This window comes from Rhipicephalus microplus, chromosome 4 (genome assembly GCF_043290135.1).
Source record: "Rhipicephalus microplus isolate Deutch F79 chromosome 4, USDA_Rmic, whole genome shotgun sequence".
Classification (NCBI taxonomy): Eukaryota; Metazoa; Arthropoda; class Arachnida; order Ixodida; family Ixodidae; genus Rhipicephalus; species Rhipicephalus microplus.
In genome coordinates, this window is record NC_134703.1 from 4,762,701 (window position 1) to 4,788,703 (window position 26,003).

The 26,003-nt window shown below is 44.7% G+C and overlaps 1 protein-coding gene across 1 annotated transcript in view; it reads right to left on the reverse strand.

Annotated features, from left to right (window-relative positions):
* Positions 1-7,084: 7,084 nt before the first annotated feature.
* The window catches only part of LOC142814099 (uncharacterized), a 210,692-nt gene continuing 191,773 nt past the window's right edge, over positions 7,085-26,003 (reverse strand). Inside the window, exon 6 of the mRNA XM_075892038.1 lies at positions 7,085-7,226. Within this exon, the coding sequence (XP_075748153.1) occupies positions 7,205-7,226 (22 nt within the window). The 3' untranslated portion in view covers positions 7,085-7,204. The remainder of the gene's footprint in view (positions 7,227-26,003) is intronic.

The window sequence follows — 26,003 nt, forward strand, 5'->3', positions numbered from 1 at the left end:
GCCTGCATGTCTCTATGTACATTTATCTGTTTTTCTGCCCTTAACAGTACCGTAGATGGCACCAAATTGGCCAAACGATACTCCAAACGGCCGACCTCATCTGCAGCACCCCCCAATATTGCTCAAGATTCAGCGTTCATACTTGTGAGATTGTCAATGAAAAAGCAATAATTGCGCATATCTGACGCACCATAACAAAACGTCAATATTCCGTATGTGTGCCTCTTACTAGAAAAGGCATACATAAGTAATTCTAAGGACCGTAGCGTTTATCGCGCTGCGCTGACCATGCAATGCTTGCACGAAAAGGCAAGCGTTTCCGACGCTTTGGTGAGACAACACTGTGGTGGCACCTACCCGTCGCCTTGCGTTCTACACCTTTTCACCTCCGAGACGGGTGCGCCCGCCACGCGCTTTGTTTTCCAATATAACTGCCAGATAGCGCTCATGTCTCACGTGTGACGTGACTTAATGCGCTCGTTTACCTCCGCTGCACGTTCAAGGCACTCTAACCCAGCGCCTACAGAATACCATTGACCGATTTTCTTGCGCAGAACATCAAATAAACTTTTTTTTTTCACTCTTTCCAGACGCAAGACTATGACTATAGTTATAGCGTGAGAACAAAACGAGGACACAGGGACAAGAAGGACACGAAGAACACGAGCGCAACGCTATCGTCTTCCGGCGACATTTGCATTGTAACATGCAGATACAGGGCCATTTTTTTCCTTCACTTAACGTCCGCTCCATTTACGTTAAGTTAAAAGGGTACGAGTTTGGGCTTGTAACGACAGACGACATCTTCACCTTTTACCACGATGCACTGCAGAAGTGCTATTGCCAATTTTTTACAGCAGATGATGACGGCAACGAAGATTGGAATTCCATGGTCCTCTTGCAGGCTTTTGTAGTTCACCCACCTTGTACAGTGCGAGAAATGTTGCCTCGTAGGTTATCTCTCTTTATAATCACCGTGCTAAGAGAGGCAAGGAAGCTTGGAGAGGGGCTGCTGCATGTTCGGAAAATGAGAGTGAGAGTGCAAGGTGTAGCATAGAGTGAGCGATTCAGTAACTTTTTCCCACTATTATGAGCGCGCCATATAAGTAACATTTTATTATGTTCATACTGGAGGTTAGTGTGTGCTCAAAAGAGGGACTTTTTTAAAATTAGCACCATGTTTACACTAATACATAGCTGCGATGTTACGAGTCATTACAGGAAGATGTGGTCCGTCCATGAACCACATGAGGCAAATGATTTAAAGTTATACTTTATAGTTGCAGAGACAAACATTGAAAGCATATTTTATTCATGTCCCATCTGATTCTCATGCTATCGTGTTATTTCGCTCATGACCACTCATGCCAAGCACATCAGCTGCCAACCCACTCAGTAGTTTAACTTAACAAAGACAGCTCATTTCTTGTTTTCTGGTGTATAACCAACAACTTAACAAAAACCATCAAGAGAAGAAGGTCCGAATCACCTTGAGTGTGAGACCCATCTATTTGTTTTGCATCCGTGCGCACAGTTATGTACAGTTGAAACATATATGAGATACACAAAAAGTTTAACAATAGACTACTATCGTGAGTGAGAATTTATTAGAAGGCAGAGAGGTCAGCCTGAGCTAGTTCGCTCTAGCCTGCTACTCTACACAGGGGATAAGGGAAAGGGGAAGGAAAGAGGGATGAAGGGTGATGATGGGGACAAGAAGAAGTGGTGCGTATGTACAGTAGCCCCTTAGCATACTACCCTACAGTCTAGTTTCTAGTCCAGTGGTTTTTATAAAGTCTAGAACAGCCTTTGTAGCAGTTTTTGACACTTTTTGGTCGTTCATTGCTGACAATATGTGGCTTTCACTTAATGGTGTTCGTCCAATGCTTGCCAACGTTGCAGTTAGCATTTTTCTTTGCGCCACGTATAATGCACAGTCACAAAATATGTGAGCTATCGTTTCGCGCACTTGGCAGCGTTCACAATTTGGGATGTCCGCACGGCCGATTAGGTTGGTGTAGTGGCGAGTGAAGGCGACGCCCAGGCGAATTCGGTGCAGTATATTAGCATGTCTTCGGCGGATTTTATCTGGAAGACGAAAAGTCATACCGGGGTCTGTTTCCCGCAGGCGCTTGTTCCGGTGATCTGGTAGCGACCAGTAAGTGGCAGCGCATTCGCGCATGAGTGATCTCAACAATCTGTTGACGTCACCTCGCGAGTAGGGTACTTTGACGTACATAGGAGCGTTGTATATTGCCGCTCTTGCTTCGCTATCGGCTGTTTCGTTGCCAACCAGGCCGCAGTGTCCAGGAATCCATTGGAGTGTAATCAAGTGACCGCTCTTGTGTGTTAGATCAAATGCTTGGACGATTCCTAACGTTAACTCGTAAAATTGGCCTCTTCTTGAGTAAGAATGGATAGCTTGAAGCGCTGATTTTGAATCAGACAGAATCGTCCATTTACGCGGTGCTTGGTCGTTCACAAATTTTATGGCTTCTTGTATAGCAACAACTTCTGCAGCTGTCGAAGATGACCTATGATCTAATTTGTACTGTCGGGAAATACCGAGTTGAGGGATCACGAAGGCTGCAGCTGAGGCGGGTGAAGTTACGAATCCATCGGTGTAAATGTGCACAGAGTCGCTGTATCGGTCATATAAATGTGCCAAGGTGAGTTGCTTGAGGGCAATATAAGAAACATCCGACTTATACGAAATTCCACGTATGTGAAGGCACACCAGTGGTTTAGTCAGTGTCCACGGAGGCACTGCAGGGATTACGGCAGGTGCAAAGCCTGACGGGATAATGTGCCTATGCGTATCGAGGCATCGCGAATAGGTACAGCCTGGTCGGTCCACTTGTAGCGAAGACAAAGGGTGCTGTGCATGTCAGGTCAGCAGACGAAGGTGCACTCGAAGAGGCTCACAGGACGTGTAAACCTGTATAGGGTAGGTACGTGACTCCTCTATAGTGCCAGAGGTAGATGTGCACCGTGGCAGGCCAAGACATATTCTCAGTGCTCGTGCCTGAAAGCTCTCTAAAGTACGAAGGCACGTTGCCCGCATGCTGGAAAGCACAGGTGAGCTGTACCTTATATATCCTACAAACAATGCCTTGTATAACTGCAGAAGACTTTTCTCCGAAGGGCCCCATCTCAGGCCTGCTATAACACGAAGGACATACACAAAATTGATTAGTTTGTTTCGCAGCACAGTCACATGCTTTGACCAGTACAGGTTGCGATCAATGACGACCCCTAAATAGCGGTGGTGCTTAACCACGGGAATCACTGCTCCGTGAGCGAAGATTGGGTACCGCGACATTGATTTCTTCGTAAATGCCAATGCAGCCCATTTTGCTATTGAAAGTTTCAGGCCTTGACGACGTAAGTACTTAGATGTTATTGATGTGCCTTGTTGTAGCCTTGCTCGAAGTTGCGGTCGCGTTGCTCCAGATGCCATATGCATATGTCGTCCGCATACGCACTGATTCTGACAACGTCGGGAAGCTCAGCCTCAAGGCCAATGAGTGTTATGTTAAAAAGCATGGGGCTCAGGACGGCGCCTTGCGGAACTCCACGGCTTACGAGGTGCCTGGCCGTGTCACCGTCGAATGTCGACATAAAAATGGTACGTCCTCTGAGATAGCTCCCTATCCATGCGTGTAGTCGGCCACCTACGCCGATGTCTTCAAGTGCGTCAAGAATGGCCTCATGATAGACGCTATCGTACGCGCTCTTTATATCTAAGAAAATGGCCCCTACCAATCTCCGACGTTGTTTTTCCTTTTCAACAGAAGAAACTAGATCTACAACACCATCTATAGATGATCGACCCCTACGGAAGCCATTTATAAAATCTGGTAAGCCGACATTATTCTCCAGCAGCCATTCCAATCTTGCCAGCACCATGCGTTCCATTACCTTACCGATGCAACTGGCTAGGGCAATGGGTCTATAAGAAGACAAGTCGTGTGAACACTTGCCTGGTTTCAGTAAGGCCACTATGCGGCTGCACTTCCAACTCTCTGGGACCGTCGCCGTTTCCCACGTAGAGTTGTAGAACGACAAGAGAGCCTGCCTTGCTTCCTGGCTGAGGTGATATAGAGCCGAATAAGGAATTCCGTCAGGCCCTGGTGCGGACGACCATCGGGACGTAGAAATCGCAGTGTCGAGTTCGTGCATTGTGAATGGTAAGTCGAGGCGATCGTCGCTGGATGGCGGTGAGGCTAAATACGAAGGTGATATCGATGAGGAGGACATACCCACGAGTAAGTGGCAGTAATCTTCTGCAACCTCTACTTCAGGTCGACCTTGCTTTAGAGCCAAAGATCGGAAAGGGAACAACTGTTGAGTGGGCGTCTGAAGGCTTCGGACAGTTTGCCATATTCGAGACAAGGGTTTTCTGGGATCAAGAGAGCTACAAAATACCCTCCCCCGTTCCCTATCAAGCTTATCGAGGTGTCGCAATACATGTCGTTGTGCTTGGCGTGCTGTAGATAGGTCAGATGGTGATTTTCTCCTTCTGTATTTTCTCTCTTCCCGGCGACGAATTGCACGAAGGTATTCATATTTTGCGTCAAGTTGTGATCTTGGTAGCGATACATTCACAAGTTTCGTATGCGTTGTTAAGGCTGATGCAATTAGGCTTTCTATTTCAGATATAGATTGAATGTTCCTGCACTGAGCATTTACAGAAGCTTGGAATCCTGGCCAGTCTACGCTTTTCACAGACCGGGGAGACGAACGACGGAATCCTTTTAGCTGTATATATGTAGGGAGATGGTCACTTCCATGTGTTTCAACGTCTACAAACCAACAGGTGGTAGGCAAGAGACTTCTGCTCACAAAACATACGTCTAGACAGCTGCTGTACGATGTGCCACGGAGGTAAGTAGGTGAGCCATCGTTAATGGACATAAGACCCTGATTGAGCACAAAATCGGCAATGTCCCTACCGCGGGTGTTCATTGAGGCAGAACCCCACATGGGATGATGTGCATTAAAATCCCCAACTAATACATGTGGTTCAGGGCAAGCTTGGAGAACAGACAAGAGATGGAGACAGTCCACGTGGCTTCTAGGAGGAATGGATCCACCAATAATTGATATTGAACGTCGCTTGTGCTTTATAGATAGGCAAATATAGTCGTTAGAAGCATGAGGAGCCACGGCATGTCTCACGTACGTTAAATCTTGACGTACGCATATAATTACTTTGCTCGCATTTCGATCATCACGTGACCACAAAGTGACGTATCCGGAAATACGAAACGACGATATCATATTCGGCTCACATATTACAACCAACGGAAATTTGTATTTAAATATCCGTTGTCGAAAGTCAGACAATCGGCTTCGCAAACCTCGTGCTTTTCACTGCATTATAGCAGAGGTGCACCACGTTCATCGTAGAAATTCACCATATTGTTTATGAAAAGGGTCAGCAGTAGCGGTTCTAGCACGTTGAGGATCTGCACTGCTGTTGGTGTGTGTAGCTCCTGGTGTGTGTAGCTCGTTGAGAATCGCACGAATAGATTTTAGTAGATGCTTCAGCATAGTTTGGCTCTTCTCAGTGTCTTGCCTATCATTTTCCGCCCTCTTTGAAGTTGCAGCCCATGATGTGGTCTTTTTTATTGCTCCGGTCGGTAGCGAAGGCCACTCAGTATCTGAAGCATCGGCGTGCAACGCGGGCGTTGGTCCACTTTCTGCATCCTTGGGACGGGGTGCGTACAACATGGGTGTAGCGACCTGATAATGCGCACGTGTATTTTCATCTGTTACTGATGGTGATGCATCACTGCTATGTCCACTATGCTTTCGCTGGTGCCTACGTTTTGGACGACGTCTTTGTCGGCGGGTGGACGTGACTGCCTCTCTGTGTGTCGAGTTGTCTCTGACCATCTTCCGCAGGACGCGAATTTCTTCTTTGATCTTCGGGCACTCCTTCGACGTTGCTTCATGTGCACCAGAGCAGTTTGGGCATTTCAATGGAACAGCAGTATCGCAGTTTTCCACCTTATGAGACCCACCGCACCGCTGGCAAGTTGTCTCACTTTTGCACACTGCGCTGACGTGTCCCAACTTGCAGCACTTGTGACACTGCAAAGGCCGTGGCACGTAAGGGCGCACGGGATGTCTCACGTATCCAACCTTCACGCTAGGGGGCAGAGTCTCAGAATCAAATACTAGTTTGATGCAGCGAGACTGTCCGAAGCGGCGTATGGTCACGATTTTGACTGTCGACGTCACAAGATCCTGCAGGTCAGCGTCTGTGATGTCAGCGTCGACGTCATTTATCACGCCAGTCGTTGTTCCTTTCCCGTGAGCGAGAAACGCGCGAACTGAAATACTTCCGAGCTGCGTGACGGCCTTCAGTTTGTCAAGAATGGTTTTGTTTGTCACATCAACTGACAATATGTTTTTCCTGCTATTTATGCGAATTTCATTCACTTGAGCAGGTGCAACTCGCTCGAAATAATTAGTTAATGACTGCCTGTTTAGTGAGTTCAGGTTGTCTGATATAGACATGGGTACATACGAGATAATGAAACATCGCTTGCCTTTGTCTAGCGCCGGTTGTGGCTCCGCCGTTGATGACGACGTTGATGACTATCATTCATAATTGTGAGAGTACGATATAGAACATCTACGAGCACAAGCCCTCTATAGTAGTCGGTGACTTCAACAGAGTCATTATGAACCTTTGGAACTAGCTTCTCCCCCTCGTTATTATTCCTTCATGTAGATACGTGATTTGTTTTATTTCATTTCCAGCACGACGCTTATCAGCCTTAAAACTTTGCAGCGTAATTGTAAGGTTAACGGTAGCTTTACTATGGCATCACAGAAATACTTCTGGCACAGTGAAAAAGCCAGCCTGCACTCAGAAGAATTCACACAAGCTGTGTGAACCAGCGTAGCTCAACCAGGTTAGGGTGAAGGCTAAAAATCCTTTGTAATATAGGTGACCATCTGAAATCGAAAAGGATATTTCCGCAATAGATGTGCTGAAAAGGGAAAAGGGCTGGCAGTTATAAAAGATTGGTCTCTCATAATTCAACACACAGACTGTGCACCAAGCAGCTTTAAAAAAAAAACAACCTTTATTTAGGTCTCCTCTCAGCCTGTCACGCAACTATTTTACATGTGGTCGAAGGATGACGAAACCAGCTCAGAACTCAAGGTGCTCGTCTTCGACAAAGAGCTATCTTTTTGGGAGGACCAAACTGGAAAAGAAAAGACAGAGCCATTTAATCAGTTTACGCGCACCACAATATGTGAAGCAAGCAATACATTGTTAAAATTATCCGACCTTTCCTTTGTTCCAGCATACACAAATTGTATGCGCACGTCTTTTGAGATTTCAAACTTTTCAAAGCCATAGCACATACTGGCTTCTACATGCGCCTATGATGACTATTTTGCACTCTATATTTATTCATGCTTTCGTTATTATAGTTTGTAAAAACTTTTTTCTTATATTCAAGTCAAAGTGGTTCTTCTATTTTCATTTTTATTTGCATATTGCGTAATGAGGAGTTAACTATTTCTATATTTCACATGTTTTTTCTGCTTTTGTTTTTTAATTTTGTTTCTGCTGGCGAACATGTACGTCCATCGTAAAAGCCTCGTCAGGAGACAAATGAGCCTCCTTTTGTCTGAACTCGTGGACATATTCTCTATATAGATCTGAAATGAACAAATTGATTGATCGATATTATAAGTGATGTCATAGATAGTGGAAATTTTGTTCTTATTTCTATGATGCTTTCTTTGAGGTGAGAGGGGTCAGTGAATGGGCAGATGAACACTTTGTCAGATCATGCCAGGGTGAAACTCTCGAAAAGGCGATCCCACGAAACAGCATGCCACACGCCAAGTGTACTTTTTTTTACTTGGCGAAGTCTATATGAAACATGTTGCTGCCGGTTCAAGTTACAATTATAGTAGCCTCCTTTCTTGTCCTTATAATAGCCTACCAAAAAGACTAAAATTATAAGTGCTGACTACCTTAGTAAGATAGGTAATATACATTACTCTTGCATAGCAGTCACCTCAATATACTACCCCCGCCGCGGTGGTGTAGTGACTAAGGTACTCGGCTGCTGACCCGCCGGTCACGGGTTCGATTCCCGGCTGCGGCGGCTGCATTTCCGATGGAGGCGGAAATTTTGTAGGCCCGTGTGCTCGGATTTGGGTGCACGTTAAAGAACCCCAGGTGGTCAAAATTTCCGAAGCCCTCCACTACGGCGTCTGTCATAATCATATGGTGGTTTTGGGACGTTAAACCTCACATATTTATCTATCCACCTCAATATACTAAAAAGAACACGACTTCTGTTCAACTCGATTTAGTCAAGCGATAGCTAGAATTGTCTACCTAATTCCATTTCCAGCATACCTTGTATTCCCTGTCTTCGTACTATTGCCAAGGTTACCTGTTCTTATTGTTTTACCTCAAAATTTCAAAATATTAGGCTAAGATATCAGTGACAACTGACAACTGTATGAGTCGAACTATCAGATAGTCAAACACTGCGATAACATAAGCTCTGAAACGCTCTTGCGTCACATGAATATACTCTGGCTGCGGGTGTCAAGAAACACAATATACGTACGTTTGTTATTTTTTTTTTCTGAAAGCAAGCTAAAGCACTAAGTTCGTTTAGCCTGACTAAAGCTATACTGTCGGATATTGCGTGAACATACGCACCGTCTCAGAAAAGATTAGAAACTTCACAGTCTCATGCCAAGTGATCCTGCCTTGCCAAATCAGTATCTGATTGTAAATCTGATCTCATGAATTTTCGCTCTTTTTCGCACTGCAACCATATTTCGTTACCGTCTTTTGCAATGTAATGTGTGTACTCGCTTATTGAACTGCAAGCTTTAAATACCAATAAAAGTGAAAGTGCCCTGCCAATAGTTGTCCCCATCTTGTATTTTCGCTGAACCTATATAAAGCGACATGTACTAACCCAAGTTTATAGAAACTGGATAACGTGGTACCATGACTGATTGGGTGGATAATGGACGTCTACCATTTTCTCTGCTTTTGACGAGCTTTTTAGCGATCACCATAAGAAAAAACAACCCCCTCCTAAAACTTCTTTTCTCTTTTGCTTTTTCAAAATAATTCAACACAATATAAATGAACAGATTTCAGCGTCAATACCTCAATAGCGTATTTTACAGAGCAATACACTGAGCGAACATGGCTGTTTGGCATCTGTGCAAACGATTTAAGCAACTCCTCAAATGCACCGATACTGAACTGCATATCACCCAAGCCCGTAGCAAACGCTCCAGAAAAACTACGCAAAAATCGGCCACACTAAGCATGGCAGATCAAGGTTTCACACACAATACGGTTCCGTATTCATTGAACCCCAATTACAATAGCACAGGGTTACACAGCGAGGTCTCACAAAGTACTTCACATTATCACAATCAGTATTACATGTGAAGTATTTCTTAGTGAACTTCGGCGAGTTTGACCCTATCTATCTATCTATCTATCTATCTATCTATCTATCTATCTATCTATCTATCTATCTATCTATCTATCTATCTATCTATCTATCTATCTATCTATCTATCTATCTATCTATCTATCTATCTATCTTTATCTATATCTATCTATCTATCTATCTATCTATCCATCCGTGCGCTATCTATCTATCTATCTGTCTATCTATCTGTCTATGTATCTATCGAGCTATCGAAGACTCCCAGCTCTCCAGGCCATCTCGATAATGGTATCGATACAGAAATTAGTAAGGCACAACATGATGGTACGAAGAGCACAACTAACTAGTCATAACATGAAAATCTGGACATGTATGTCATAAATGTCATAATTTACATTTCATGGTCTTTCTGCTCTTGCCGTGGCTTCGTACTTATGAAATTTTGTAAAACTAGTATGGCATGACATAGCTACATAGAGAACAAAAGTGACAGACCCTAACGTGTAAATCTTGACATGCATGTCATGATTTTCATCTTACGACTAGTCGTGACTACACGCCACTTTCATGGTGCGCTTGTGGTCGTTTCGCTAGCTTCACATATACCAAATATGGTATTACGGGACGTGAATATATGACGAAGGTACACGGCTGGTGCAAACATGATAATCACGAGATGCCTGTTATGTAAGAACATGACCACATGCCACGCCTCATGGTACGCTCGCAGCCGTTTCGCTAGCTCCACATATACCAAATGTGGTATCGTGTGACGTGAATAGACGAAGAAGGTGAATGACACGTCTAAAAATGATAACTATGATATGTGTGTAACGTGAAAAAATTACATGCTACGCTCATAGCGTGCTCGTGGCCATTCCGCTAGCTCCACATATGCGAAATTCGGTATTACGTAACATAAACAGACGGCGAAGGTAAATGACACTTCCAAACATGATAATCATGGCATGGAAGTCATGTACGGGATAATGTACGACCGCCTCGTAACGTTGTGCTCATTGCTCATTTTAAAGAGGCATAGCAACCACCCTCATTCGTGCTTCGCATATCATCGATTGTCACGTTACGAGGGATCTGTCTTTTTTTTTTAGCACACACGCTTCAAAACATTGAAGTGAGGTTTACGTGGTTCATAGTCCTTGTATAGTAGAAAAGGGAAGCACAACCCTGTTGTTGGTGACTTTATTAAAAGTACAGGACGAACGCTTGAGGAATTCTTCCTCGCCCCACAGGAACAATTAAGTTTTCAAATGGTCGGGTACACAATGTTGCACATTCGCATTAACATCGGCCATTGGTATTTGCGGGCTCTTGCCAGCTTATTGTCGGACTTTAATTCCCGAAAGGAAAAGATTTCGTCCGGCAGCAGCAGACGCGCCAATGCGCCATTCGGGCAACTACCCCCTTTTTTAGTAACATCTCTATACCTAACGGGTGGTACGCTCTGCCCACGAGGCATTCTAAGGTCTTGGCCACACGGCAAGTTAGCAATCACTCATAACGTGTCTGTAGCACAGCGCATGGTATTTCAAGGGAAAATTAAAAAAAAACTATAATATTTGTCGCTTCGTGTGTAAACTCGAGCCTTTTCCCTGTCAACGAACTTTGCGGAGTTTTTAGTGCTATGTTTTTGCGGATTAAGTGTATCATTAATTAAAACATAGCGCCCACGCTACGGTTTTTATGTGAACTCCTGTGCTATGCGGCTCAACTGTATTAAGTGTTGATTTCTTGTCATTTTTGTAGGAACATCGTGCTTGTTAATTTTCTTGGCTCAATTGGCTTGAAGGTTGTCACAAGGTTCTATTTTATGTGGTTTAATTCTTTAATGGCTGTTATTTTTATGGTTTTTATTATCTTTGAAAAAAAGAAGCTGACTCTATTAGAATGCGATGACATCCACTGAACAAATAATAATAACAAATCTGTGGGACTACTAAGCTTCACCTTTAGGAGTTGAACACGACAGCAATTTTCTGTCTCTATAGTGCGTTGTTTAACCACTAAGTGAATACTTTTTATGGTGTGATGTTGCTAGGGAAGTTTAAATTCTGGACTACTACAATGTGCTCGATAATGTTGAAAGTGGCTTGTGCCAGGGAAGCTTTTGCATATGGCGGCATTCTGTGTAATGGGTAGCACACTTTATACCACGAGCAATTACGCGCGTGAAATCTTTTCCGACTTGCTAAGCAGCCAATACGTGGTCTTCAGGGAATACTTGCAGTAACGTGCGCTCCATTTGTAATGGGTGGGCGTCGTTAAACCATGAAGTCGTTATGATAATCACAATGTTCTGATGCCTGATGTAATGGTATGCCTGTACCACGTAATATTACTGTCATGTTACTTGTTGTCCTGCGAAGCCTGTATACAAGACGCATGTGTTTGCAAAGCATGAAAGTTTTTTTCACTACACTATCAAGCAGAAGTTATTTTCACTGCATTTACAAGCAGGAACGTGGCTGTGATGTAGAAATATGCGCAAATGGCAGAGGGCCCCGCTGATTTCTATCCCGCCATGGATGCCGAGTCGGCAACGCGTTTCGAATGCCAACATGCGAGCTTGTGAATGCAAGTGTTGCTGAGGGTAGGGCGAATTACTGTTCTGCACTTCCTACAGCTCTCCCTTTGCGTGAAACCACATAATTGTTATTTTCACACACAGGCTTTCTCTACTATCTCGAAAATAAGATATGAACAACAATCACATATTCTGGCTCCGCATCTTTCATATGTACCGCCAAGTTATCATAACTTCTTCAATTAATAAACTGCTTGTAAAATAAAAAAAGAGAAAAACGCTTAGAGCGATTTCTTTTCGTAATTTCCTTCATAACATTTTCACAATGTTAATATATAACACAAGACCACCGTACACGAAATATGTTTAGCAATGAGAAAAAATCCTGAGCGTTTTTTATGTTCCCCGCGCGAGGAAAGGAAACGTCGAAACAACACTTCCGAAACCACACAAAATTCATCAGACAGATCAAATTTTGCATTTTTTACGTACCTTCTGTAAATATTGAAAGTACCCATCCTCAGTGCTGTCAAAGTTTGTAGCCGTGTTTAGCTCCTGGGTAGCACTCACATGCGATGACGTATACCATCAATCCAAAACCAACTAAGGGTATTCGCGTCTTTTACACACCACAGAGCACTAAACTGGTGTATTGCGGACCTTCGGCACAGGAGGTCGAACCTTGAATACTGAATGAGTAAGACTATTACTTCATGGTGCGACTTCCGGCCACCGGCAGTGGCTACTTGTCTTTGGTGACACCGCCCACTCTAGATCATGTGCACTCCTCGAGGCGAGTCAAGAGCGACACGGACTTCCCAGACGACCGAGAGGAAGCAACCGAACTTTCGAGAAGTTCCGGCACTTTCTGGGGAACATGTGGGGCGGGGCAGTCGTGCCGGAGGGCGCATTGTTCGTCACGCCGGCGGAGCGAGCGCAGGGGGCCTACGGCACGCCGTCTCGAACAAACTGAATGGGACTGGAGCGGCGCTAGCTGTGGCGGGCGGGAAGAGCGGATGACACGAGAAGAGAGAGGGTAGAGAAAAGAAGGTGAGAACGAAAAAGGCCGGCGGAATAGCGCACGCACCAACCTCTCGCCCTAATTGATCATCTCTGTTCCGGCTGCAGCAGTGTGCGCTGCTCACTCATGGATGTCCTTCGGCTCTTTCTTTTTCAGCCTTGTTCATTACTTCCAATCTCCTTTTCAGTCCTGCATTGCACTTTTCTAAGTTGACTGGTGCCGTGTGTTGTCTTAGTTGACGTTCCAAGCACTGCCTCCCATAATACGCATTCTCGCTCGCTCCCGTCTTCGAGGCTGCCTATAGAGATGAGCAGCCGTCCTCTTCCTCGCGCATCCTCTCATCACGGTGGGCCTTTACTCGCGCTCGCCGCACAACCGCAACGCACGTGGCGGAATCCCTACCGCATCCAAGCAGAGGGTGAAAGAAATTCGCCAATTGGCTTATTTTTCCCTCGCTTGCGGGCGGCAGGGGTCCCGGCACGTGCGTGGCGGCTGTGCAGGTAGCGCGTGCAACGTCCCTAAGCACTGCTTGAAATGCAGAGGTGCACGTCCCAAGAGAGTACGCAGAATAGATTATGACCTCGTGGCAGCCACCCGCCTGCCTTCTACTTTTCCAGATACCATATAATCCCCTCCCCATCTCTCGCCCACTTTTTTCGCCGCACAATGCATGTTCGGTGTCGTCGCCTGACATATACTTGTCGCCAAACTTTTCCCGCCTCTTCGCTTTTCCTATTTAAGAATCCCCCTTCTTAATCTGCTAGTATGAACGGGATCACACATCTGGAGCACCTAGACGGCCGCTTATGCTGCTGCCATTTTCCGCATAAATAAGAAAAGACCGGCTTCGTAAGAATACCTGAAATAATCGTACGGCATGCTAGGCACTTTTAATTAAAGCATAAACGGCAACGAGTGTTGAAGATTGGGCGAGTTGGTTCGTCGTACTTGAACTGGTATAGCGCATTACGGCGAAGAAGAAACGGCCGAGCAGACCCACACAAAAGGACAGAGCGCTAACTTCCAACTGAGTTGGAAGTTAGCGCTCTGTCCTCTTGTGTCGGTCTGCTCGGTCGTTTCTTCTTCCCCGTAATGCGCTATACCAGTTCAAATAAACGGCAACTTGTAGCTAATATGAGGTAACGGCTAAAAACAACAGCGTCCACAGACACGCCTTCCAGAAGATCTAGAGAAGTTTGATTCAGTCCGTACTGGTTTTTCAACACGAAAGTGTTTTATGCTATAGTCCAGCATCGCTCCAATAATGTGTATCTGTCATGGTTATGGTGGTGTGCAATATACACTCACGAATACGAAATAAAAACACAACCAGAAGAAAACGTTCCATCACCAGGAGTCGAAACTGCGACCCGTGTATAAGCAGCACGCGCGTGAATAGATTCGACCCCAAAGTGCTCGGTGTTCAGCACACTAACGGCCACATTTTTATACACATCATCTACCGTTGTCAGTACTGAAAGCTCGGCGGCTTCAGAGTGTCCTCGCTATCACAATCGAGATTACACGGGTGCACTTTAAAGACCGTTGCCCGGGCCGTTACGTTTCATGCGAGCCTCAACTGGGCGTGGTCATTCGTGCACGCGCGTTCATTTCGTGATGGAATGATCTGTACGCTTTGCGCTTCCGGTGAAACTACAGAGAGCACGAAGGTCACTTCGCTCGCTGTAGCGGCCGCGTTTCGGAAAGGAGCACGCTGCTCATACACAAAGAAATAATTGTCACCGTTGTTAGTTTGGCCTCGTCCTGTGTATACTTGTGCGTTCGTTTCGTGCATCCTTCTCTGTGTTCGAGCAGAGCTCTTTCCGTGTCTACAAAAAGCATTATTAGACTACGCACATCCTGAGTATGTTCTTTTCATGTATATTTTCTGCTTGAGGAGCACGCTGCGAGTCTTGAGCTGCTTGCCATTTTTCAGGTGATATTCCTATATGTTGTTATAGCATTGATTTCTTCGCCCTCGTGGCGGAACAATGCACAACAAATGCTCAACTACATCTGTGAAGATACGTTTTAATTTTTGTTCTACCGATTTTTAATAGGAATTAGCCATGCCTGTTTTTTTTCTTCTGGAAAAGTCTACAAAGCCCATCGTCATTATCGTCATCATCATTAGCCTGACTACGTCCACTGCAGGACAAAGGCCTCTCCCATGTTCCGCCAGTTAACACGGTCTTGTGCTTGCTGCTGCCAATTTGTACCCGCAAACTTCTTAATCTCATCTGCCAACCTAACCTTCGGTCTCCTCCGAACCCGCTTGCCTTCTCTGGGAATTCAGTCAGTTGCCCTTAATGACCAGCGGTTATCCCGTCTACGCGCTACATGCCCGGCCCATGTCCATTTCCTCTTCTTGATTTCAGCTATGATATCCTTAACCCCCGTTTGTTCCCTAATCCACTCTGCTCTCTTCTTGTCTCTTAAGGTTACACCTACCATTTTTTCTTTCCATTGCTTGCTGCGTCGTCCTCAATTCTAGCTGAACCCTCTTTGTAAGTCTCCAGGTTTATGCTCCGTAGCTAAGTACCGGCACGATACAGCTGTTATATACCTTCCTCTTGAGGGATAGTGGCAATCTACCTGTCATAATTTGAGGGTGCTTGCCAAATGTGCTCCACCCCATTCTTATTCTTACAGAGCCCAAATCATCTCTAAATTTTCCATTACTAATTCAAAGTTCTCTAAGTGCAATTGAACAATATGAAAGGTAGTGGCGCTGTCCTCTTGCAACCAGAGTTTACCCAGTGATACAGGGAAGTCACTTTTCACTACGTGACAAAGACTTGTGTGAGCAATCGTACACGTTCATTCCCTTAATACACGTATTTATCGATTTATTAGGGATAGCGCGTTCAACAGAGTGATCGGCTGAACAGATCTTAAAATGGCAAGTCTCAACTTGCAAAGTACATCCTTACATATTCTGGAGTCACATCTAGACTTGCTGTGGACGTGCCTCATCCGCATTTTACAGCGAAAGTTGTTATGAGATTGAAACAAGAGTCTCGTGCTCCATAGATGTCCGCCACTGCCGCCACCAATGCCTATTACCGAGTGAAATGGATGAATGGATGAGCATTACGTGGTCCTGCGGGCTGCTCCCACGTGGGAACAGAAAGACCAACTCTGTCTGCTGCGTCGCAGGCCCAAACAAAAAAAAACTTAGCAAATAAACATCAAGGGCACAGTGTGGTTTGAATTAGGGTCCTGCGTGACATCTCGGTTTACTACCTCAGAGCCACACCACTTTTTTTTTCATTTCTGGTTGGACGTCACACACAAGGAGACAAGATAAATTCAAGTACGATATACAACAAACATCACAGAACAAATGCTGCCACGACCGTCAAGCAATGTTAAAGGACATCGCACCTTCAAAGTCCTTCATAGTAAGCTGCTGCTCCACCCTTTCTAACCATTAAAACACATTCATTTGTTTTTGCTAACTCGACACACATTGATATAGTACTTTCTTTAAAATATTGTCTTCCTATAATCTTCTGTCTGGGTCACAGTGAAATCCAGCCATTCCAAAGCGTCATATACTGTGTAAGTGTCATGAGTAAGAGCCCTTTGGAGACAAAGACGACTAGAAACTTCAAAGAAGATTAGAAAAGGTGCGAGCACGCACACCATACAGCGAGTCCGGAGGAACCTGACCCCAGCGGTGATCGGGTGATCGGCGTGCGAGCAGCGACAAGCTGGCATTGTCGACGTGGTCTTCGCAGGAGAAAGTCGCATTGCCAGCAAACGCACCGGCGACGAGAGCGGTGCGACAGTGAATCGGCAACCTGTGACGCGGATACACCGAGAAGTGGAAGGAGACCTCGACATGCTTCGATGGAGGCTGCTCGGGATGCACCCGCCGCGCACAGCAAGCGCTTACGTTCCTGGCGCAAATCCCCTTCGAAGCAAGCCGCCGAAGACAGTGCTCGGGTGGCCACGTCACCGTGCAGCCCCGGGTACCGCTTGCGGCCGCTAGGCCTAACCTCGGAGGCCTCCGCCTCGTCAACACCGACATCAAGCGACAACGACGACATTTTTTGGCGACAAAAAATTGAACTGCAAGAAAAGAAATTACACCATCTGCCGCAAAAGGAAACCATGTATAGATGCAAAGCAGCGGGTACTAACGCTTACACTGGCGGCAGCGTTGACGCTAGCTATCATCGCGGCAATGATCAGCAGAGAAATTTGGGGAGGCGCAGAGCACGCAGTGATAAACCGGTGTTTCCAACTAAAACAGCCAATCGCTGCTAATGGGCAATGGGGGACAGACGACTCCAATTTAACACAGAGACCCGAAGTCCGCTTTTATTTAACGCGCACGCAGAAAAGTTTATTGTTCACCAACGTTCTGGACAAATCTCCCACCAGCACTACCTTGGAGGTCAAGACTCACCGCCTATATATCCGGAGTGGCGAGCGAATGGCTCTGCAAGGTGAGCCGTAGGTTTTTAGTGGCGAAGCTTCTTAAGCCGTGGGTCGTGCATCCGCGATGTATGTAGTATTAGTAGTGCGTCGTAGTAGTAGGTAGCCACCTCCATGACCTGACTAGTGGAGTGGCACGCGCACGCTCTCGAATTGAGAAGGAAACCCACGCGCGTTTATCACAAATAAAAAGATAGTTGTTTATGATGAAATAACCTACAGAGACGAGTATCAGTGACTTAATCTTCAATAAACTTTGCCTTGAATTTGATGCTTACTAAAAAAAAAACTACCATCAGAAGGACGTACTTTAAGCACTATCTGACCAGATATAGGGTTGCCACGTTGAACTCGTTGGACGTAACCTCCTTGGGCGTAGCAAGGTTTAGCGAGGGTTGGGCCGCAGTGCCTTGAACTAGCGGCGGTGGAAGGTGGGAACTAGACACGAAGCGCATGCTGTAAGAAAGTGTGCGCGTGCCACTCCTCCAGTCTGGCCGTGCCACCTCTCGTTTAGAAATTGGAATGTCCACTCGATGCCAGTACTTCTATAGGATGAATATAGAATGCCTTGATAAATCATATGATGAATATGATGAAAACTCACAACAAAAGCTAACGGACGAAACTTCGTGATAATTGCGGATAGTCTAAACGATGTCTTAAATGAAGAATTGGTAGGAATAGCGACCACACTGGTAAAAAGGGTCGATGAAATGCGCGCCATTTCCCCTGAGGTGCAGGTAGTGTTATGTACAATACCGGAGGTACCGGTGCGGCACGGCAACCAGCAAAGAGCAGTTGTCGACGCAAACAAAGAGATATGACAGATGAGTCGAGATAAAGGCTTTGAGGTAGTGGAAATGAACAAAGAGGTGCATAAGTTGGGTGGTTTTCATCGAGACAGAATTAACTTGATAGGAGGCTAGGTAATAAGGAGAGTTGGTCACTAGCAGGACGCGCAAAGACTTTTTTGGGTGGCCCAGGAGGCCTCTTTGACAGGTGCTATAGACAGATACAATTCCAAAGTGGCACAGATGTTTATGACATGTAGAGTATGGGGAATAAATCGACGTAGACACGAGGGCCGCGTGAATTCAAACTTAGGGTACATTAACATGCAGGGTGGTAAGGATAGGTAGAAGTGGGGAGAGATAGAAGAACAGCTATGGTAGGCGAAGATGATGGTATATGGGTTTGTATAAACTCATCTTAGGGACATGAAACAACCACCTAGCAATCCGGACTACGCATGGAAATATTGTAATAGAACAGAAGGCAGCAGCAAGAGGGTGGTATTGGGGCATATACTCATAGATGTACAGACTAGCAAAGATTGATTGATTGATTGATTTGTGGGGTTTAACGTCCCAAAACCACCATTTGATTATGAGAAACGCCGTAGTGGAGGGCTCCGGAAATTTTGACCACCTGGGGTTTTTTAACGTGCACCCAAATCTGAGCACACGGGCCTACAACATTTCCGCCTCCATCGGAAATGCAGCCGCCGCAGCCGGGATTTGAACCCGCGACCTGCGGGTCAGCAGCCGAGTACCTTAGCCACTAGACCACCACGGGCGGGGCAGACTAGCAAAGGGTCAAGCATGAGTGCAGGGAATAGTTATGGCTAAAAGGGAAAGTGGAAGGGCAGATGACGATCCTGGGTTTTGTATACTTGTGAACAGGGGCAAAATCTAAAAAGTAAAACCAATAAATGGTTCAGGGCATAGAAAATGAAATTGATTAACTAGGAGAAGAGTTCGAGGTAATTGTATTAGGAGACATGAATGCACACATAGAAGATATGAATGTATATACTGGCCCGAAAGGCAGAATTCTAATGGATGTGTGTGACAGGCATGATTTAATCATTTGCAACAGTACCGAGAAGTGGGGAGGGCAGATAACAAGGAAGGTGAGAAGGCTATAGTCGACGATTGATTACGCAGTGATGTCACATAAGATATATGTTCGGCTAAGCGTGATGAACATAGATTAATAGGGGGTCCAGAAGCTTAGCTAGTGATCACAAAGGTATCAAGCTGTCTTTTGAAAGAGAAATGAAAATGGGAATGAGGCTGTATGAGCAACCACACGGTGATATCTATTCAGAAAGGCAAATAGAAGTAGCAACTAAAGAGACTGATAAAATAATCACTGAGGATACTAAAACAGAGTGGACGTACACAAATATAGCTCGATTGTTTGAGTTATGGCTTGCAAAGTTGCGAGTCAAGTCAACCGGAAAAAAGAGACACAAACCCAAGAGCTTGTGGGATGAGGAAGTTAAGAGAGCCATAGCAAGATGGCAGGAAGCCTCAAGGGAACACAGGTATGCTAAACAAATCGGTGAACCGGAAGATAATGTCAGAAAATGGGATAACATTTTCAGTTGCAGAAGGAAAGCGTCCAAACTGATCAGTGAAAATATTAGAAGAAAGAGGGCCCAATGAATGGTGAAAGTAAACAAACAAGAATAGAAAGGCAGCTGCAAAGCTTTGGAACCATCATAATTCTCTGAACAATAAGCATGCATAGAACAGAGATTTGTACCTACAGTTCAGGGGGTTTGACTAGAAGTAGATGAGGCATTGGAATATATAAGAACAATGATGACCGAAAAATGTAAACAACAAGAAAGCGCTGCAGCAATATATTGGATGAGAATGGACCAATTAGCGCCGTGGCTCCACTGCGCTAATAAGAACGAGAGTAGGAAAGGGCAGAAAATATGTTTCTGAATAGCACATCGATTGACATCTCAATTATGCTGATAAAGAAACTAGGTCCAAACTCTAAGCAAACATTAAAAGAGGCATCGAGAAGAGCAATAATGGATGGTGAAGCCCCCAATGGGTGGAAACTAAGCAGGATGAGCATCATCAATAAAGGAAAGAGGGACAAGGCCGATATAAACAAGTGCCATCCTATAACAGTGACATCAGTAGTTTACAGGTTGGGGATGAAGATAGTAAAGGAAAGACTGCAGACATGGGTAAAGAATGCGGGGTGCTGGGAGAAATACAAAATTGGCTTTGTAAATGAAGGACGTTGGAGAACAATCTGTTTTCATTGATGCAGTGCATTGAAATAGCAGAAGAGGAACACAGGCCCCTGTGGCTGGCATTGCTAGATATCAAAGAACCTTACGATAGTGTGATCCAAGAAGACTTGTGGGGAATACTGGAGACACAATAGATGTGAAAGATGGAATAACTAATCTCCTAAAGGATATCTATAAAAGTAACAAGGTAGTTATAAATGGGAAGAATAGACATCCGATCCTACATAATTTCAATGCGGGCTTCGACAGGGATGTCCCATGTCACCTTTGTTATTTATGGTGTATCTACAAGGACTAGAAGCCAAACTAGAGGGGCGTCAACTCGGTTTCAGCCTCTCTTTAGCCAAACAAGGAAAACACGTTGAACAGTCATTGCCTGCATTGATGTATGCAGATGATATGGTAATAATAGCTGACAACAAGGAAGATGTGCAGGGCATAGACATCTGTGGTAATGAGGGAGATAGGTTTATTTGAAGTTCAGTAGGGAGGCAATCATGATTTTTAATGATAACAAAAGCAGTGATCATAAAGATACAGGAAGTCACGCCAGAAATAGTGAATAAATACAAATATTTTGGCGTATGGATAAATAACGGGGCTGAGTACCTAAGGGAACACGAAAAATACGTAATGACTAATGGTAACACGAATGCAGCTGTAATAAAAAATAGGGCACTGTGGAAATACAATAGGTATGATGTGAGAGGGATTCAGAGAGAGATCATGGTCCCGGGTTTGACGTTTGGTAATGCGGTCTTGTGCATGATATCAGAGGTTCAGGCAAGATTGGAAATTAAATAACGAGGCATATGTAGACTTGTTTTTTTGTGAGCACATGGAAAGATCCCAAATCAGGTGGTACAGGGTGACATGGGATGGACACCGTTTGAGTGCCGGGAAGCTAGCAGCAAGACAGAATTTGAGGATAATTGAAAAAAACTGGAAAAAGAGCGTTAGGTTTGAAAAGTTTCCATCTACTTGTACATAAATAATGTTGATACTAAATTGAGGAAGCGAATTCAAAACTTGTCAAGCGAGTATTTATACAACCGCAGAATACCAAGCAAAAAGGAAACATCGATTAAGAAGGAGGTGAAGGAAACAGGGAGGGACATGCGGAAGATGGGAATGCTTACGAAATCATCACTTGAGACCTACCAAAGTTTCTAGCAGGAAATTGCGAAAGAAAAGATTTACGACAAATTTTCGAGGGTAGTTCTCTGCTGTTCGAGGCCAAAACGAGAGTATTGAGGATCAAAACGTACCGAGCCAAAAGCAAAGGCACATAGACGTTATGTAGTGCGTGTGGAGAGAAGGAACAAACGGCTGAACACTTGATAATGTTCTGTAAAGGGCTCCATCCTACAGTCAAAGATAACGGTGCGGAATTTTCCAAAGTATTGCTGTTGAGAGACAGTGAAGACAAAATAGACATTGAACGGGTACAAATAACTAGAATGAGTTTACCCGATTGGTGCCTACAATCAAGGCGCGAGTAAAGTTGAATCCTTCAACGCATAGTGATAGTAGTTAACTTTATGGCTAGGTGGTGTGAGCCGCCGCCCGAACTAAATGGCACAGCCGAATACATCCGTCCTAATATATGATGAAAAGATACGAGATGGCGGTACTTAGAGTGTTCACAAGATGGACGGATGGATGGACAGACGCACGGCTGGAGAGACAGACCACGCTTCTCAGAAGGGTTATAAAGGGTAGCATAGTAATTGCCAGCCTATCCTACGCAACAATTATGATTATTTATGACGTAATGGTACCCAGAAAGCGTGTGTTTGTAGAGTCAAGAAAAGGCTCTGAACGGCCTTATTATGAGCTTTCGCTGTAACAGTGCTGCGCATTCTGTTCAGACCTGGTGTGTGGTTTTTTTATTTTTTTATACAGCGAAGTCTGTTATGAGATCACAACTCGGGTCTCGCGCAGCGCCGTAGTTGTCCGCCACCGCCGCCGCCACTGGTGTCCGTAACCACATCGCACAAAATAAGAAAAAAAATCTAGCTGGGTGCTGGCTCAGTATTCTACCACTGAGCCAAGCCGGTTCTTGGAACTTCTTGCCAAACTTGCCTTAGGCAGTCTTGATGTCGGGAAATCAATCGCGTTGATACGACTTATAAAGCGTTTTAAAACAGTGAAAGAACAAACAGTCGTCGTACGATGCGAATAGCGTGACGAGTGGGTAGTCCAATGCTCGAACCTATTACAAAAGATTGTCTTTGATCTCCTAATAACTGTGGTGTATACCCACTTCAGGCATAATTCCTCATCGTCATCAGAGGCTGCATGAACAATTGGCACGAAATTCCTTCAAGTGTTTTGCGGATACCACGCTTCTCAGAAGAATGAGGAAAAATAGCATAGCGAATTCCGGCCTACGTGCTACCCTAAAAGTTTTTTATTATTAATGCCATAGTGAGCGTAAAGCAAGTGTGCTTGCCGCAGTTATCCATTTAGTGTTTAGAAAAGGCTCTGAAAGGCCGCTCTTCTAGCTTTCGCGGTGACTGTGCTGCGCCTTCCGTGCAGGCCTGGCGTTCTTGTCTAAACGCTCTCACATTAATATTACCAATGGCTGTTCTCGTCATTCCTGGGTAGATATAAACTGACAATCACCTCTGGTGCATACCCGCGTTTACGGCCAGTCGTTTTCAAGTGTTAGCCACACGCGTTAAAGTGAAAGCTTGTGACGGCGTGCGTCCGCAAAGAACTGTGGTCCACAATGAAATGATTCGCATTTAAAACAAATATTGGTAAAGCAAACACTCCGATTTTATTGCCTTCCTACTATTTCAGATTATATAGAGCGAGGCCCTGGATGGCTCATCAAACTCACAAATCGACGATCAGGGCCACGGGTCAGGCAAAAAAAAATGTGCAGCTCACACATGTGGTGCTAGGTGAAATGAAAAGCGAAGCTACTTCGGTCTGTTTTTTTTTTAGCGATGCCGACCTTTTGCCAATATCTTGCTAGAAGTAGTACGTATGATCAGGGTTGTCTATTAGCGACGAAGCACATTAAGCGTGAGGCATGACTGGACGTCTACACTTTATGGGGCAAAGCTCGGATGCAGTGTGGTATTTGTAAAACACACAAAGAAAGGTAGGGCTCAACAATAGGGTAGTATTAGTCAAAATTGTGTAAAACAATGTAAAACACCTACAAGCTGAAACCCTTCATACTAGTCCAGACACTTACACGTAGACATTATGGTCCACAGAACCCAGCTTTGTCATCAACATTTATGTTATTTCATGCCACTTTATGTCGCTCACTTAACACTCTATGGGGCAAGGCTCGGACAATACATATGAGACGCAAAAACAAAGGTTTTACAACAGACTAACGTCCATTGTAATTGTGAAGGAACAATATAAAACACCTACAAGCACAAACCCTTTGCACCAGTCAGCGACTTCAACGAAGACATTATCGACCTTATGACCTCACTTCATCCCCTCGTCATAATTCACTTCGTGGAGATCCGTGAATTTTTTTTTTATTCTGTGGTTACCATCATTACCATTCAAAAATGAACCGACTCGCCCTCGAGCGAGTTTCATTGTACCGATGGTAGTATCCAATTTGCTCCACCCACTCTCCTAAATTCTTACCGCAATTGTCGCTTTGACAATAAATACAATGTGTTTCCGGCTGCAATAAACCAACCACGATGTAGACAGTTATGGACTAAAAGGTCCTTGAACCAAAACATTCGGTGTCCTAGAGTGCTACACCGACGCTCAAATTGCTGCAGTTTTTTTTAATAAATTGCCCTCAATTATCATTTGCAGATTGTTTTCACAAAAGAAGCTCTTCGCACAGATAATACCTCTCCCTCTCCCCACACTTTTGTACCTCTAATCCATGTCCATAACCCTGTCTCGGTAGCAATCAGGACTATAATGTGTGGGTTTTTTATATCTACTGTATCTGTAGTAATAATAAGAAAGAAGCCAATGTAGTGATTAAAAATGTATTACTAAGCAGTTATCCGTACTGTTAAATAATGGCAAATCCCATTCAGAATTTTCTGGTATTCTGAGCCCCGAACATATTAGTTTCAATCATTCACTCTCAGTTTGCGTGGTACAAAAACAACGATGGCCGAAGCCAGCTTCGATGTTTGGATACGTCACGTAGCACGCAACAGCGTTCGTTAGGAGTGCACATCTCTGATAACGCTGCACGTCTATACCCCCCTATGCTACGACGATTCGGTCAGTGTCATAGCGGCTTTTTTTTTTTTCTTTTTTTTTCGTTTCCAATCACAGCGCGCATCGAACGTGCCGGGCACGCATCAGGCTTCCCTTGTGCGAGCTTCGCTCGCTCTGGAGCCGAGAGATACGTGAATGTCACGTAGACGCCCGTTGAAAGAAAGAGTATATAGTGAAATGAAAGAATAGAGCACTGCTTTCTTAAGCTAGTGGGCTCTGAAGGCTTTGCCACCGGCTATTGCTGACCCGAGAAATTGGGGGGCGATAGTAAAAGGGCTGGCCTTGGGGGATCGAGCGAGTGACGCAAGCTCATTTTCATTTGTATGGATGGGTACGAATTGGCCGAAAATCATAAATATGCACATCCTAAATGGCCGTCCAGCCGATTCGCTTCCTTACATTTGAAGGGCAGTCACGTAAATCAGCCAACCAATGGCGCACGGGCTTCGTGTCCTTGTGGAAATGAAGGTTACGAGTCCCCGAGGAAACTCAGGGAGATCAGGCATCCCAGGAGAGAAGCCCCCGAACTTCTCCAACCGCTGGGCCCCAGTGGTGTAACCCTATACGCGAGAACTTTCTCCGACTTGGTGTCTATTGCATTTGTAGGCGGTGGTGGAAGAATCGGCACTCTTGTTTGTTTGTTTGTTTGTTTATTTGTTTGTTTGTTTGTCTGTTTGTTTGTTTGTTTCACGATCAATTACAAGATCCCTCGAAACACAAAGGAACACCGGACTTCCATATTTGTTACCTTTCCTGGGTGCAAGCACATTTACTTGCATATGTATTTATGTCTGTCTTTTTCCCTCATTTCTGCTTTGTTTTGGCGAATCCGATTAGTATAATATTTCGGTTCAGAGGGACCAACTCTACACACCCGCATTAGTGTGTGTGTGTGTGTGTGTGTGTGTGTGTGTGTGTGTGTGTGTGTGTGTGTGTGTGTGTGTGTGTGTGTGTGTGTGTGTGTGTGTGTGTGTGCGTGTGCGTGTGCGTGTGTGTGTGTGTGTGTGTGTGTGGTTTTTAAGTTTATTTACATTCCATGTTTATTCGGGTCATTTTGAACAAAGTTCCTTCATTCATATCTTAAAAAAGAACAATACACGCATTCCTTCTCAAAATGAAAATAGACTTTCATAACTCATTCTATTTCACTTCCTATCTTGTGTAACTTCCATATGCAGCCCGTGCCTGTTTTTTTTAGCCATCATTTTGCATAAGTCATTCTCTTCGGCA